General features: G+C 43.2%; 1 protein-coding gene across 2 annotated transcripts in view; it reads left to right on the top strand.

Annotated features, from left to right (window-relative positions):
• dnajc17 (DnaJ (Hsp40) homolog, subfamily C, member 17) overlaps positions 1–13,513 on the top strand; it is a 337,059-nt gene that overhangs the window by 17,559 nt on the left and 305,987 nt on the right. For both annotated transcript variants that reach the window (XR_013963140.1, XM_080750698.1), the window contains exons 3-7: positions 3,532–3,590; positions 3,738–3,825; positions 4,420–4,496; positions 7,103–7,223; positions 9,734–9,786. Coding sequence is in view for 1 of the 2 variants with exons in the window: in XM_080750698.1 (XP_080606824.1) it covers positions 3,532–3,590; positions 3,738–3,825; positions 4,420–4,496; positions 7,103–7,223; positions 9,734–9,786 (398 nt within the window). In the remaining variant the exon portion in view is untranslated. The remainder of the gene's footprint in view (positions 1–3,531; positions 3,591–3,737; positions 3,826–4,419; positions 4,497–7,102; positions 7,224–9,733; positions 9,787–13,513) is intronic.

Consider the following 13,513-nt stretch of genomic DNA (forward strand, 5'->3'; position numbering starts at 1 on the left):
ATGTTGTGACACTTTGAGCTACCTACCGTATAGTGACCACGGCCAGGTCTGGCCAGTTGGATTTCATTCCAGTCCATTATGTGGATGTGGGTAACCTGACACTCCCCCTCTCTCTATACCCGGTGCTGGGGTCTCCACAGTGTCCTGTTTGTGTGCCCCGGCGCTCCCCACGGGGGGTAACAGTATCGCCTCGTTAGAGCCCACCATAAGTGAGTGATTAAGCCACACGCCAGTATATCGCGGCGATGTGTTGGTTATATTACAGGGGACAGGGGATGGTTGTGTGCGTGCAGGGCATAGGGATGGGACGATAAGCGATATTATCGTATATCGTGATAAAAAAACACTCACGATAATCGTATCGTGGAGATTACATTTATCGTGATATCGTCCTCCGTCATACACTGGGATCAATTCACCTTTTGTTTGCCGAGCTGCATATCCGGTACCACTTAAAACCTCTATAATTGGTAAAAGGTACTTACGTATAATATACGTACTTTTCACTCTCTATCAAATGTCTTTGCCAAAAAATAGCCGATCTACAAGCTCACAACGCGTCGCGACGCCTGTGAGCTTGTAGATCGGCTATTTTTTGGCAAATGCTCCGCCCCAGGATAATGGATTTTGATTATCGCGATAATATCGTAAATCGCGATTTCTTTTGTCACAATAATCGTGATATGACATTTTCATATCGTCCCATCCCTACGTGCAGGGCGTGTGTGTGCATGTGTGTGTGTGTGTGTGTGTGTGCATGTGCGTGCGGGGCGTGTGCGCACGTTAGATTTGGACAACCAGCGAGAGGGGCGTTTTGCGTGGTTTGGGTGATTGCAGCAGGAGCCCCCTTGAGGCACTCTAACCCTTTCAGAACTGGAATTATTTTATTCTTTAGATATCGATTTTATTTTTTGACAAATCACGAAACTTTGTGCAAATCTTTGAATATATCTTTTTTTTAAGTTTTGTAACTCAAATATTTGCTTCTGTGGGGGGGGTCCCCGATACATAATATTTTGAGATGCGGGTCGGCGGCCAAATACATAGAATTCTAGAGCAGAGAGCACCACCGGCATAGAAACTTGCGTTTTTTCAAAAAACCTTAGAAGGATTTAGAATGACATTTATAGAATTGGGGGGGCAAAAATATTCAAACACTTGCACAAAATGATTTTTTTCAAAAATAGCAGATCTACAAGCTCGCAGCGCGGCACTCGGTGCCGCGCTGTGAGCTTGTATATCTGCTATTTTTCGATAGTTAAAGCACAACATAATGGAGTAATAACGCGTTGCCGGCCTAAAGGGTCTAATGGGGGTTAGAGGGAGACGCGGGGCTCTCTCTCTCGCTGGTGTGTGGGGCAGAGAGAGCAGAGCGGGGCCACATCATTAGAGGAAGCAGGTTTCGTGAGACTCCAGGCACCTTTTTTAATGCAGGAAATGTCTCCGTTTATGTTGGCTCTGGCTCCCAGCGTTGGCACGGAGACGCCACGCCAAGAAGTGCATAACTTCTTTTTCCTCGCGGTTGTTCCCCTTGCTTCTTCTCGTGCACCACTGCCCCCTAGTCAGGCTTTTAGATGCACTATACCAGGGTTCCCCAATAGGCCGGGGGGCTACTGTCTGGCCCACACCAACCCAGTAATAATAGTGGTATAAGAGCAGCAACAACACTAGTATATCGTCGTTGTCGGGTGGAAATCTCGTATCTCCAAATTTGTACGCTCTTTCCCAAATCATACAAGGCTGTCGCACAAAAGTAGTGAAAACAGCAGATCTACAAGCACACAACGCCTCGCACCGCGAGGCGTTGTGGTGCTTGTAGATCGTCTGTTTTCACTACTTTAAATCGTTTTTTTTTTAAATGATAAATGCAAAACGAACGGTTTTGGACATACAAGATTTTCACCCGACAACGACGATATCAAAAACCTAAAACATTTAGTTTTGGCCAGACAGTGACGTTATATTGTATAGTTATGTATAAAATTGTGTTTCATATGTACAACATATTCATGCTTTTATTTTAAACATGCATGTACTGTACACGTACAGCGAGTAGTGTGTCCCTAGTACCACTGCCAACCTTAACTGAGAACCAATGTCCAATACTATCAACAATCTGTCAGTTGCACGTGTATAGGCTGTGGGTGCAGCGGTGTATGGTAAGACCATCAGCACGCACTGCAACATCTTCAAAACCCAGTTAAGAGGAGCGCCATGGAGAGCACTCCAGCCTAGTAGGCCAGGGGCCAATACTGATACAGGTACCACCCAAGGTGATGGTACGTTTTTTACATTTTTGTCTTCCTACATGTCTCTAGTTTACATTTTCGTATGATAACCCTTTCTGAGAAGTAGCTTAATTGATGTTATCATCACCCGCTAGAGTCAGTGTCCCATTAACTTTACTATACAGGGAAAAAAAGCTAAATATTAATCTGCTTTAAGTAGCATTATGAGGGGTCAAACTAGGGGTTTTTCATGATTCTGAATCCATTGCAAGCATCAGTTTTTTGCACAAAAAACATTCCTTGGGCTAAAACGGCCCCTCAAAAGTGTGAAAAGTGATGACTCATCACTTTTCATCACTAAACCATGTCGTTTTTAGCCCAAGGAATGTTTTTCGTGCAAAACGGATGCTTGCAATGAATTCAGAATCATGAAAAAACCCTAGTTTGACCCCTCATATGCTACTTAAAGCAGATTAATGTTTACCTTTTTTTCCCTGTATAGTAAAGTTAATGGGACACCGACTCTAGCGGGTGATAACATCAATTAAGCTACTTCTCAGAAAGGGTTATCATACCAAAACGTAAACTAGAGACATGTAGGAAGATAAAAATGAAAAAACGTACAGTCACCTTGGGTGGTACCAATTTGTGAATGTATCAGTATTGGCCCTTGTCCTATAGCCTGCATGAGTGTCTCTCACACGGCAGTTACAGTAGGTATCAGATCACTGCTGTGTCGTCAGTCATGACTGTTATCTATGCCGGGGGTTTTCAAACTTTGACTCGGGGGACCCCTGTAAATAACTTTTTCATCCACAGCACTCCTGAATTACGGTAGGCTAGGTCACAGAGAAATATCCGTTTTCATCAGAACTAACTGAAAATAACTTTATACTTGATGTTTAACCACTTGAAACCCTGCATCTCTATTCTATTCTGGGGGGAAGGTTCACCAAAAATAGCCGCTCTACAAGCTCACAACGCGTCACGCCGTGACGCGTTGTGAGCTTGTAGATCTGCTATTTTTGGTGACGCGTTGGCCATAGATGGAAAAATAACTCATCTACAGTGCAAATCAGGTCTCCACATAGTGAAATGATATTGATGTAGTGATATCACGGCACCCCACTTTGAAAACCCCTGATCTATGCCATGATATGCTTCTACAGCTATGCTATGCTGCGCTTTTGATATATTAGAAGTTCACTCATATTGATCATCATTCTTCTCTCTCTCTCTCTCTCTCTCTCTGTCTGTTTCTCTCTCTGTCTCTCTCTGTCTGTCTTTGTCTCTCTGTCTCTAGCTGACCTCTTCCACCAGTTATCTGAGGCTTTAGAGATTCTGACCGATGCTGCAGCCAGGGTAAGTTCACAGACATCATTCACCAGCCAGTCATGTTATATTGCGCTTGGACACAGTAAAAATCCTCACTGTTGATGTCTGACAGTGGGCTTATCTGGGTCCATTTTTACACTCCCACGGCGAGTGAACCCCATTGTGTGTTTTTAGGCTGCCTATGACAAGATCTGCACTGCCAAGAAACAAGCCGAGGAGAGGACCAGGAAATTAGACGACAAGAGAAAGAAGATTAAACTCGGTACGTGCCTTTGTCAAAACACCAGATTATATTGATAATTAAACTCTCAATTATTGTTTTTTGGTCTATGTGATTGATTTAGAGTCGGCCATAAAATGAGGTAATATAGAAGATGATGGTAAATGATGGTAAAATGAGTTAGTTATAAGTTATACTCTGAAGTCTGAACCCAATCGTAATATGCTTAATATGTTTACCCAGCAGTCAAAACTCAAACTTTTAATTCATAATATGGAAAAAGATGAGTATTACATTTTCTGTTGTAAATATCACATGTTGTAAATAAGACCTGAGACCGATTCTAAAAATGTATGCTGCTAAGCCTGCTATATCAGTGGTATTCAAACTTTTTCATGTCAAGGACCCCTAAAATTGTGGCCATTTGGCCATGAACCCCCAGAAGCTTTGAGTTAAACATGTTTGCTTTGCAGTGTTAAATAGAAAGGTTGTGTGTGTGTGTGTGTGTGTGTGTGTGTGTGTGTGTGTGTGTGTGTGTGTGTGTGTGTGTGTGTGTGTGTGTGTGTGTGTGTGTGTGTGTGTGTGTGTGTGTGTGTGTGTGTGTGTGTGTGTGTGTGTGTGTGTGTGCTGTAACAGACCTTGAGGCCAGAGAGCGACATGCTGAAAGCCAAACCCAGGAGGAGGTGAAAAACACCCGGTCTCTCGAGGAGGAGGTGAAAATAATACTTAATTCCTGTGATTTATACTTGGTTGTGCATCGTGTCGTGCATACAAAATGATAACACATCCATAAACTCACGAAAGATCATGCATGAGAGATTATGTAATACAACGCACTGCAGTGAGGTGAACACACGCAATGAGGAGGAGAGGGGATCTCAAAACCACAGGGCCTCTCAGCCATAATGCTCAGGAAAACATACTCAATGTTTTTACATCAGTAAAATGATCAATACCATCATGTAGAAATGTTACAAGTAAAAGTCCACAATTCAAGAAGTACTTGTGTAAAAGGACATTATTGGCATCAACATACATAAAGAACCAAAAGAAATGTCCCATTTCACGTTTTTTTCCTTTGGAAATAGCAGATCTACAAGCTCACAACATGTGTCATTGCGACGTGTTGTAGTGGCGTTGAAGTATAACGTATTTCATAATTGGAAATCATCCAGGAAAATCTTAATTACAGTATTTGAGTAAATGTACTTAGTTACAGTTTCCACCACTGCGTGCGCTGGGAAAGGGGTGTTCCACTGCTTTCCAGGAAATAATAAAGCACAACCAGCCAGGTGCATTTATTTGTCAAATACTCCCTACTGATCGACTTGAAATCCTCCAAGGTCTTGGGCCAGGAACAAAGGCCCCGTCGGCCCGAGTCGAAGCTTTATCTTCATTGCCATATCATAATTATCAGTAAACTCCATTAGGTGATATTGCATGACTTGATGCGCTTTGTTCGTAAGGCCAATGATAAATAATTTTTTTTTTTTTGCATGCTCGGGGAGGTGAGTCATAGCCGTGCGCTCAACATGTCTAATGCGTGTAATTATGGGGCCATGTGGACCTGGGGTGGTGGTGGTGGTGGGATTACCAGTAGGGGGCACTGTTCCATTTTGGGAAGTGGGTGGCAGTTTTGCCATGTCCACTTATTACAAACAACTTTGGGCTTCTTTTTCTGTAAAGTTGCTTGTAAATATTGGCAGTTGCGGGTTGCTGTTTTTGAGATTGCTTCCACATTTAATTCTTTCGTTATTATTTAAACTAGTGGTTCTCAAATATTTTCATGTCTCTGTCCCCCAAATTAGTATATTTGTCCATTGCCCTCATCTGAAAATGCTTTGTCCAGGGAGAACCAGATTTGTGTTGTTGGTATGTTTAAAAAAATCTTCCAAATATTCCAAATATTATTTCAAGATGATAATAATAATAAAAATAGCAGATCTACGAGCTCACAACGCGTAGAAAATGTATACGGTCAGTATATAGATTGAAAGTTCTCGTGTGGTCTCTTCTCTTGGGCTTGTTTTCCGAGACCTGGTTGCCTATTTCTCTCACATCTCTCCAATCTGGCAACTCTTGTTGGGTGGGTGCCTGGGTGGGTGGTTGTGTTGGGTGGGTGCCTGGGTGGGTGGTTGTGTCTTAGATGAGAAGAACAAGTGATCTACGCTCGCTCCCCGAAGGCACAGCATGTGTTTTCGTGTTGTGATTTAGCATGGGCGTGTGACGCGGCTGATTTAGCATGGGCGTGTGACGCGGCTCAGAGTCCCATTCCTAGCTCATTTGCACTTGGTATCAAGTTATATGCTGTTCACTTTGCCAGCGTTCAAAGACAGCATATTTTGTGTGTGTGTGTGTGTTAGGGATGGGACGATTTGCGATATTATCGTTTATCGTGATAAAAAACACTCACAATAATCATATCGTGGAGATTTAATTTGCATGTGCGTCATGCACTGGGATCAATTGACCTTTTATTTGCAGTGCTGCATATCGAGTACCACTTAAACCCTCTATAATTGGTAAAAGATACTTATAATATATGTACTTGATACAGTCTTTTTTCACTCTATCAAATGTCTTTGCCAAAAAATTGCCGATCTACAAGCTCACAAGTTCACAACGCGACGCGATGCGTTGTGAGCTTTTATGTGTGCTTGTGTGTGCGTGTGCGTGTGCGTGTGCGTGCGTGTGCATGCGGTATGCGTGAGTGTCTCTGTACTTTACATAATGTGTACGTGCCTGCCCCCCACACACCCAATTTGTTGTTGTTATGACTGAAAACTGGTACTTCTGGTTCTGTAAATTAGCCATTTAAGCACGCCTGGCGTCTCCGTTTTGGGCATGTCATGTTAGGTGACCATTAAAAAAATCTGATAACAAAAAATAAATAAAAATGTTAAAATGCCAAAATAGCACATCACATTTTGAGCTTCTAGATTGGCTATTTTCGCTACGACTCGTAGGAGAAAGTATATTGGGCATAGGAGAGTAACTAGCTGAGCTGCAAAGTCACAATGTGTTGTGAGCCTGTAGACTATTTTCACTATATTTGATATTTTGTTTTAGTTATATTTGCCTATAATGCAAACAATAGATAGAACAGGAGCGCACACCAATAGTATGGAGCTGCTGACCACATAAGGCACCAATGTTTCGTCAAAGTATTTCTTCATACCCCGGCGAAGACTTTGTCGAAACAGTGGTGTCTTATATCATGCCGCGCTGTGAGCTTGTATATTTTTCAATAGTTAAAGCATTAAATAATTATTGGCCTAAATGGGTAAAATAAAATCGTGCACCGACCCCCCAACACCAGATTGCCCGTCTGAGAGAGGAGGGATCCAGGCAGCTGGAGGAGGAGCAGCGGCGGATCAAAGAACAGATCCGGAGGGAGAGAGAGGAGCAGCAGCAGCACCCAGCCGACAGGACACACACAGGTATTACAGTTAGGGGCGCAACACTTCATCCCATTTGAAAGGATTATGAAGGAATACTTGATGATGTGTCGGTGGCGTTGTCGCCTCACAGCTAGATGGTCCTCGGTTCCATTCCCGCCGGTGGGCGCTGGCTAGGGGGCGTGTTCTCTCCTCCGTGTCATCAACCCTAACACAGAAAGAGCTTTCTCTGTTGAGTTAGCATGTTCTCCCCGTGTCCCCTAGGGTAGGTAGGGACCCTCACAGAAGGCATGCAGTAATCCTGGTCTTTATATTGCCTCTCCCTGGTCAGCCGGGGTGTCAGATGAAGGGGAAAGAAACTAGTTGGCAATAACAAGTTTCTTCCACGCGCTACGTCCTACTGGGGAAACTCCCCCCCTGTCAGGTGACAAGAAGCGGCCAGCTCACTCCTCATGCCTTGAAGGAAGCGTGAGCTCAGTTCGGGGCTCTCCCCTGGTTGGCAGAGGGAGAGTAGCGCCCAGGATTACAGTTTAGGCAATTGGCACTGGGTGAAAAATGGTTTGCAAAATCGTGGGATAAAAATCTAAGAAAACAAAAAAAACGTTCACATAATGTTTTAAATATCGGATCTACAAGCTCACAAAGCTGCGACCTGTTGTGAGCTTGTACAGCGGAGGCCAGCTCTGCACTGAGTAACCGGTCCAATACGCCTTATTGGAGGGCGAGGGGTTGCCTGTGAGTTGGAAGGTTCCACGTTCAATCCTGGCTCCTACTAGTCTCAACTCCTCCACAATCTTCGAAAGCTACAGAGTCTGTAATTTTGCCAGCTGAGAGCTACTATTGAGAGTTACACGAAAATCATTTAAAAACATCTTTAAAATATATTTTGGACTTTCCAATCGTGCATATGTTACTTGGCCTACAAAAGGTTACCTTTCACTATCCAGGGCAGCGGTTCCAAAACTCTCCCATGCCAAGGAACCCCAAACAGGTAGCCATCGTTAACTGTGACCCTCAAAGTTGCTTTAAAACATCTTTGACAATAATGATATGCCGAAAACAGGAAAGACAGTTTGAAACGGGTTTAATATGGCACAATAATCTTAAGGAACCCCCCACCCCCCCCCCCCCCCTAAACACTGTCCATCAACGCTGTCCGTCGGTCCAGATCCCTCCAGTAAATCATTCATGTCAACAGCCACTCCGAGGCCTGCCAGATATTATTCATATAACGACAATAGCAGCAACTGCATTTGCTTTAGACTTTATGGTGCAAGCAGCAGAGTAAACAGGGAACTCTAAACCCATTTAGGCCTAGAATTATTGAATGCTTTAAACAGTGAAAAATAGCAGATATACAAGCTCACAGCGAGGGAAACCGAGTGCCGCGCTGCGAGCTTTTAGATCTGCTATTTTTGAAAAGTCGTGAAAATGTGTGCAAATCTTTGAAATCTTTGGGGGTCCTTCACATGAGAAGGTTTGAGAACCACTGACATAGTAGTCTCTCAAGAACAGACTAACTGAGCTCCAGTTAAGTGAAAAGGACCTTTTCTTTGATGATGGCTGGCCAGATTGCTGACATAGAAACATAGGTTTTTCAATATTCAATATTCAAAAGACACTTATAGAATCGGGTCAAAATTTAAATTTTCAATTTTTTTCAAAAATAGTAGATCTACAAGCTCGCAGCGCGGCACTCGGTGCCGCGCTGTGAGCTTGTATATCTGCTATTTTTCAATAGTTAAAGCATAAAATAATGATACACAATAATGTGTTCTGAATGGGTTAAAAACTACTGCCTCCAAAGGTTTATTTTAGTTTACTGGCAATGTCAAGGCCTCGCTAGAGAGCTCAGACACGCCAGATGTGTGTCCCTCGCACTCTCTTCACACGCACGCCACGCCACGGCACAGTGGCGCGCAGCGGACAAAAGGCCCATCAAAAAAAGCCCCCATCAAACATTCACTTTTACACGATATACTGCAGCATAGATGGATGAGCTTTGGATGCCTCACTCACTGTGGCTGGAAGTGTCTAGGAAAGTATGACAATGGAACTTTGGGTATTTTTAAGGAAGTGCTGGGTTGTGGCCCCCTTTTTTTTGCGGCCGCACCATAGCCTCGTGCATGCTCAGCACGTCTCCGACCGAGTCCCTCTTTTTATTCGCACGCGATCATGGCCCTCGCGGGCCCTCCCGGGGATCCGGCGTTCTGTTCCAGATCAGGGGAGGAAACCCGTGTGGGTCATCCTCGCCTGGAGCGAGTGCTGGTCTGGCGAAGGAGCGGATCGGATGGTCAGACGTTAACCATAAGATAGTCAATTTGAAATGACTGTCCGTCTCCCCCCCGAGGAGGACGAAACCCCAACTGTCTCAGCACGCATCGTTGACCACTTAAACAAAAAGGAAAATGTTTTTTTTTCCCAACTGCTCATCCTCACAGGCCGTATTTCTCACTACGAAACAATCGTGTCTTTGTTTTTTCCTCCCTCCTCTTGTCTTGTCTCTCGTCCCCTTTCCTTTCTCTCTCTCTCTCTCTCTCTCTCTCTCTCAGATTCCGGAGCGGGGAGACTTTCCAACAGCAGCCGCGTGACGCCCAAATTAAAAGTAAGCGTTTCTTCTTGTATGGCAGGGGTCTTCAACGTTTTCAGGCCAAGGACCCCTTAGTTGAGAGAGAGAGATGAAGCAGGGACCCCCACAACCTGTTCATAGATTCATTGTTTGACTGCACAATTATCAGTGTATGTTGGATTCATGTCAATTTGTGTTTTCAGATATTTAACCACTTGAACTGTCAATAGTTGAGCAACTTGACCTCTCAATCTGTTGTTAGTCTGCTCTTTTTCCCCTCTACACCGAACCTCTTTGCCAAAAATAGCCGATCTACAAGCTCACACCGCGAGGCGCTGTGAGCTTGTAGATCTGCTATTTTTGGCTAAAGTTCTCCGAATATGGACGCTATGGTTCAAGTGGTTAATAAAAAAAAAAGGTTTCTATCACACAAAGATTTGGAGGACCCCCTGTAGTGACTCTAAGGACCCCCTAGGGGTCCTGGACCCCCTGTTGAAGACCCCTGTTGTATGGGGGAAAAGAAAGTACCTATGTTTTCTCTGTAGTTGGGAAGAGAGGGTTGAGATTCTTGGGAGATGAAGAGGAGGAGGTGGAGATGGAGAGGTGGAGGTGGTTGGATCAGGATGAACCATCTCCACCCGAGTGAAAAGTAAACACAAAGTATAAGAGTTTAAAAAGAAAACGTCTAAACCAGGGTTTTTCAAAGTGGGTGCTATGGCACCCTAGGGTACCGTGACACAAGTCCAGGTTTTCCTCGGAATACTTTGATAATATTTGACTTTGTAAAACCTGAGTTGCACTGCACCTGTTGCATCCTTTTTCAGTCTGCACTAAATCCCTCCACCAAAAATAGCAGATCTACAAGCTCACAAGGCGTCACATTGTGACGCCTTGTGAGCTTGTAGATCGGCTATTTTTGACGAACGGATGGATGGGATGCTGGGGTTAAACGTCGAGTAGAAAGTTATTTTCAATCTGTCCTAATGGAAACTGATATTCTACGTTTCCTTGTGACATACTATATATTTATTTAGGTACCGTAATATGACATATATGTACGTTTCTATAAAGTAACAATGTAATTCAGGGGTGCCTTGAATGAAAAAGGTATTTGCCGGGGTGACCCGAGACAAAAAAAATTGAAAACCCCTGATCTAAACGAAGCCATTTGGTGATGTGTTCTGAGACCACTGCTACGCACGTATAGGCTGCCCTCTGACGCCCATTCCTCCGGCGTGGGCCCGCCGCCGTCGTCGGGGGGCCCGTATAACTGCGCAGAGAGAGGCCTTATTATATTTCCTCTTGGAAAGCGCCCAGCCTGCGTGCATATTAACGGACACTGGGGAAGGTTAGCTAATGTGTTTAGATATTTAATCTGGTTTTAAAGATTGATAGCCATCTTAGCGCGCCGGTGTGCTCAGTAAGTTAAAACAAACAGCGGTGTTGAGTCTCAGGGTGTTACATGTCTCGTTCACATACACACGGACGTTATAGCAGGGATTGATCTCAGGTGGTGTTTATCATGAAATAAATGTTAGTTGGTGATTAACATGCAAATAACTGCGATTCGTGATTCCATTGTGTTTTTGTCACTGGACATAGGACTTAATTACTTTTGTTGGCCTTTTAGGCTTTGTAAACATACTTTGCACAGGGAAGATATGACAAATAAGTTAAAACTGCATGGCCTTTTACTGAAATATCCATAGAAATGACTGTCAATAGCTGCGTTTACATGGACACTTTTAATTGGGTTAAGTAATACAAGATGTAAAGCGTCTTTGGGTACTCAGAAAAGCGCTATATAAATTTGATATATTATTAAAACCTTCAGTTGGGTTTATTTCAATCAGATTGGAAGAAAGATGTGCATGTAAACACATTTATTTACTGGTACTCACGATCAAAAGAAATGATGTATTACAGCCAAAACAGACCGCATACTTAATCATTTCAGAAATAGCGAAAAACTAAACGGATTTACAAGCACACAATACATTGCATAGCAACACTCTGCTTTGCTACTTTGCTAATCTTTTTTGAACTTTTTTTTTTAAGACAATAAATGTCTTAAATGTTTCTTGGGATATGCAGCAGTAGTAATTATTATATGTATTGATAGTGACACCCCTCTCTCTATCATTTTAACCAAACCCAGTTGGGTGTCACAAATGGCCTCAGTCTCTCTTCAACTGGTACCAGTAATGTGTCTGTATGGGCTTAACCCATTTAGAAGAGAAGGATAGAGCCCGCAACACTGGTAATACTCAGCTCTGCTTTATTGCTTCAACGTTTCGATCGAAACGTTGAAGCAATAAAGAAGAGCTGAGTATTACCAGTGTTGCGGGCTCTATCCTTCTCTTGTATTGCCGTTTGTCCAGCACCTGGGCTAGAGTGGATTTGTGCATGCACTATCACCCCCCTTAACCCATTTAGGCCTAGAATTATTTAATTATTTAGCTATTGAAAAATAGCAGATATACAAGCTCACAGCGAGTGCCGCGCTGCAAGCTTTTAGATCTGCTATTTTTGAAAAAGTCGTGAAAATGTGTGCAAATCTTTGACTATATGTATTTTCAAAGCGAACATTTGTAACTCAAATTTTGCTTCGGGGGGGGTGGTCCCTGGAACTAGATATTTTGAGATGGGGATCCGTGGTCAAATAAATGTAAGTTTGGGGGTCCTTCACATGAAAACGTTTTGAGAACCACTGACATAGTTATTCTCTCAAGAACAGACTAACTGAGCTCCAGTTAAGTGAAAAGGACCTTTTCTTTGACGACGGCTAGCCAGATTGCTGACATAGAAACATAGGTTTTTCCAAAAAACCTTAGAAGGATTCAAAAGACACTTATAGAATCGGGTCAAAATTCAAATTTTCACGATTTTTCAAAAATAGCAGATCTACAAGCTCGCAGCGCGGCACTCGGTGCCGCGCTGTGAGCTTGTATATCTGCTATTTTTCAACAGTTAAAGCATAAAATAATGATACACAATAATGTGTACCCGTTCTAAAATGGGCTTAAATTGCGGACGTCGCACGAAAAGCTCCTACGCCTCATTAGGGGATGAATGGGTGCGAAGGTTATCATGGGGTAGCGGAGTGAGTGATCTTGGAAAGACAGCGTGCATTTTCAGCATAGCTCTTGGTAAAAGAGCATATGAGACTTAAGGCGGTTCCCAGAAATTCAATTTGTCTGACAGTGAACAGAATGCTTGGGGCTTAATCATCGTCTCTCTGCCTGCCATGTATAATACCATCGCGAATAGTTGGTGTGATATGCGCTCGATCCAGCTGTGATGTGGAAATGGATATACAGTAAGAGACTGCCCAATAATCTCACGTAAGAAAGAACCACGATGGAGATGGAGAGTGCGTAAGTGTAAGCCCTATTTTCAAAATGAGATCCACTGTCTGTCTAACCCTCAAACAAAAAACTCCTGTGTTCCCGAGGCTAATCTAACCCGGACTTAAGAATAGTTCATCCCCAAAATGACTTTTTTTTTCCAATCAATTACTCACTCCATGGTTTTTGTCACATTCCTAAGCTAATAATTTGATTATAATAAATGAACCCCCATTAATTCCGGAAGGAGAAACAATTGCATTTGTCATCAGTGGGGATACATGTCTTAAAATAAAATAAAAAATTGTTGGTGAACTCAAGAGTCCATGGGTAATAGATAGGAAAAAAAAGCTTTGGGGGGTGAACTATTTCTTTAAGTGCCTTTCAAACATTTGTGCCCAAAGCACACCAAATAG

The sequence above is a fragment of the Nannobrachium achirus genome, assembly GCF_963921795.1.
Source record: "Nannobrachium achirus genome assembly, chromosome: 20".
NCBI classification, from domain to species: Eukaryota; Metazoa; Chordata; class Actinopteri; order Myctophiformes; family Myctophidae; genus Nannobrachium; species Nannobrachium achirus.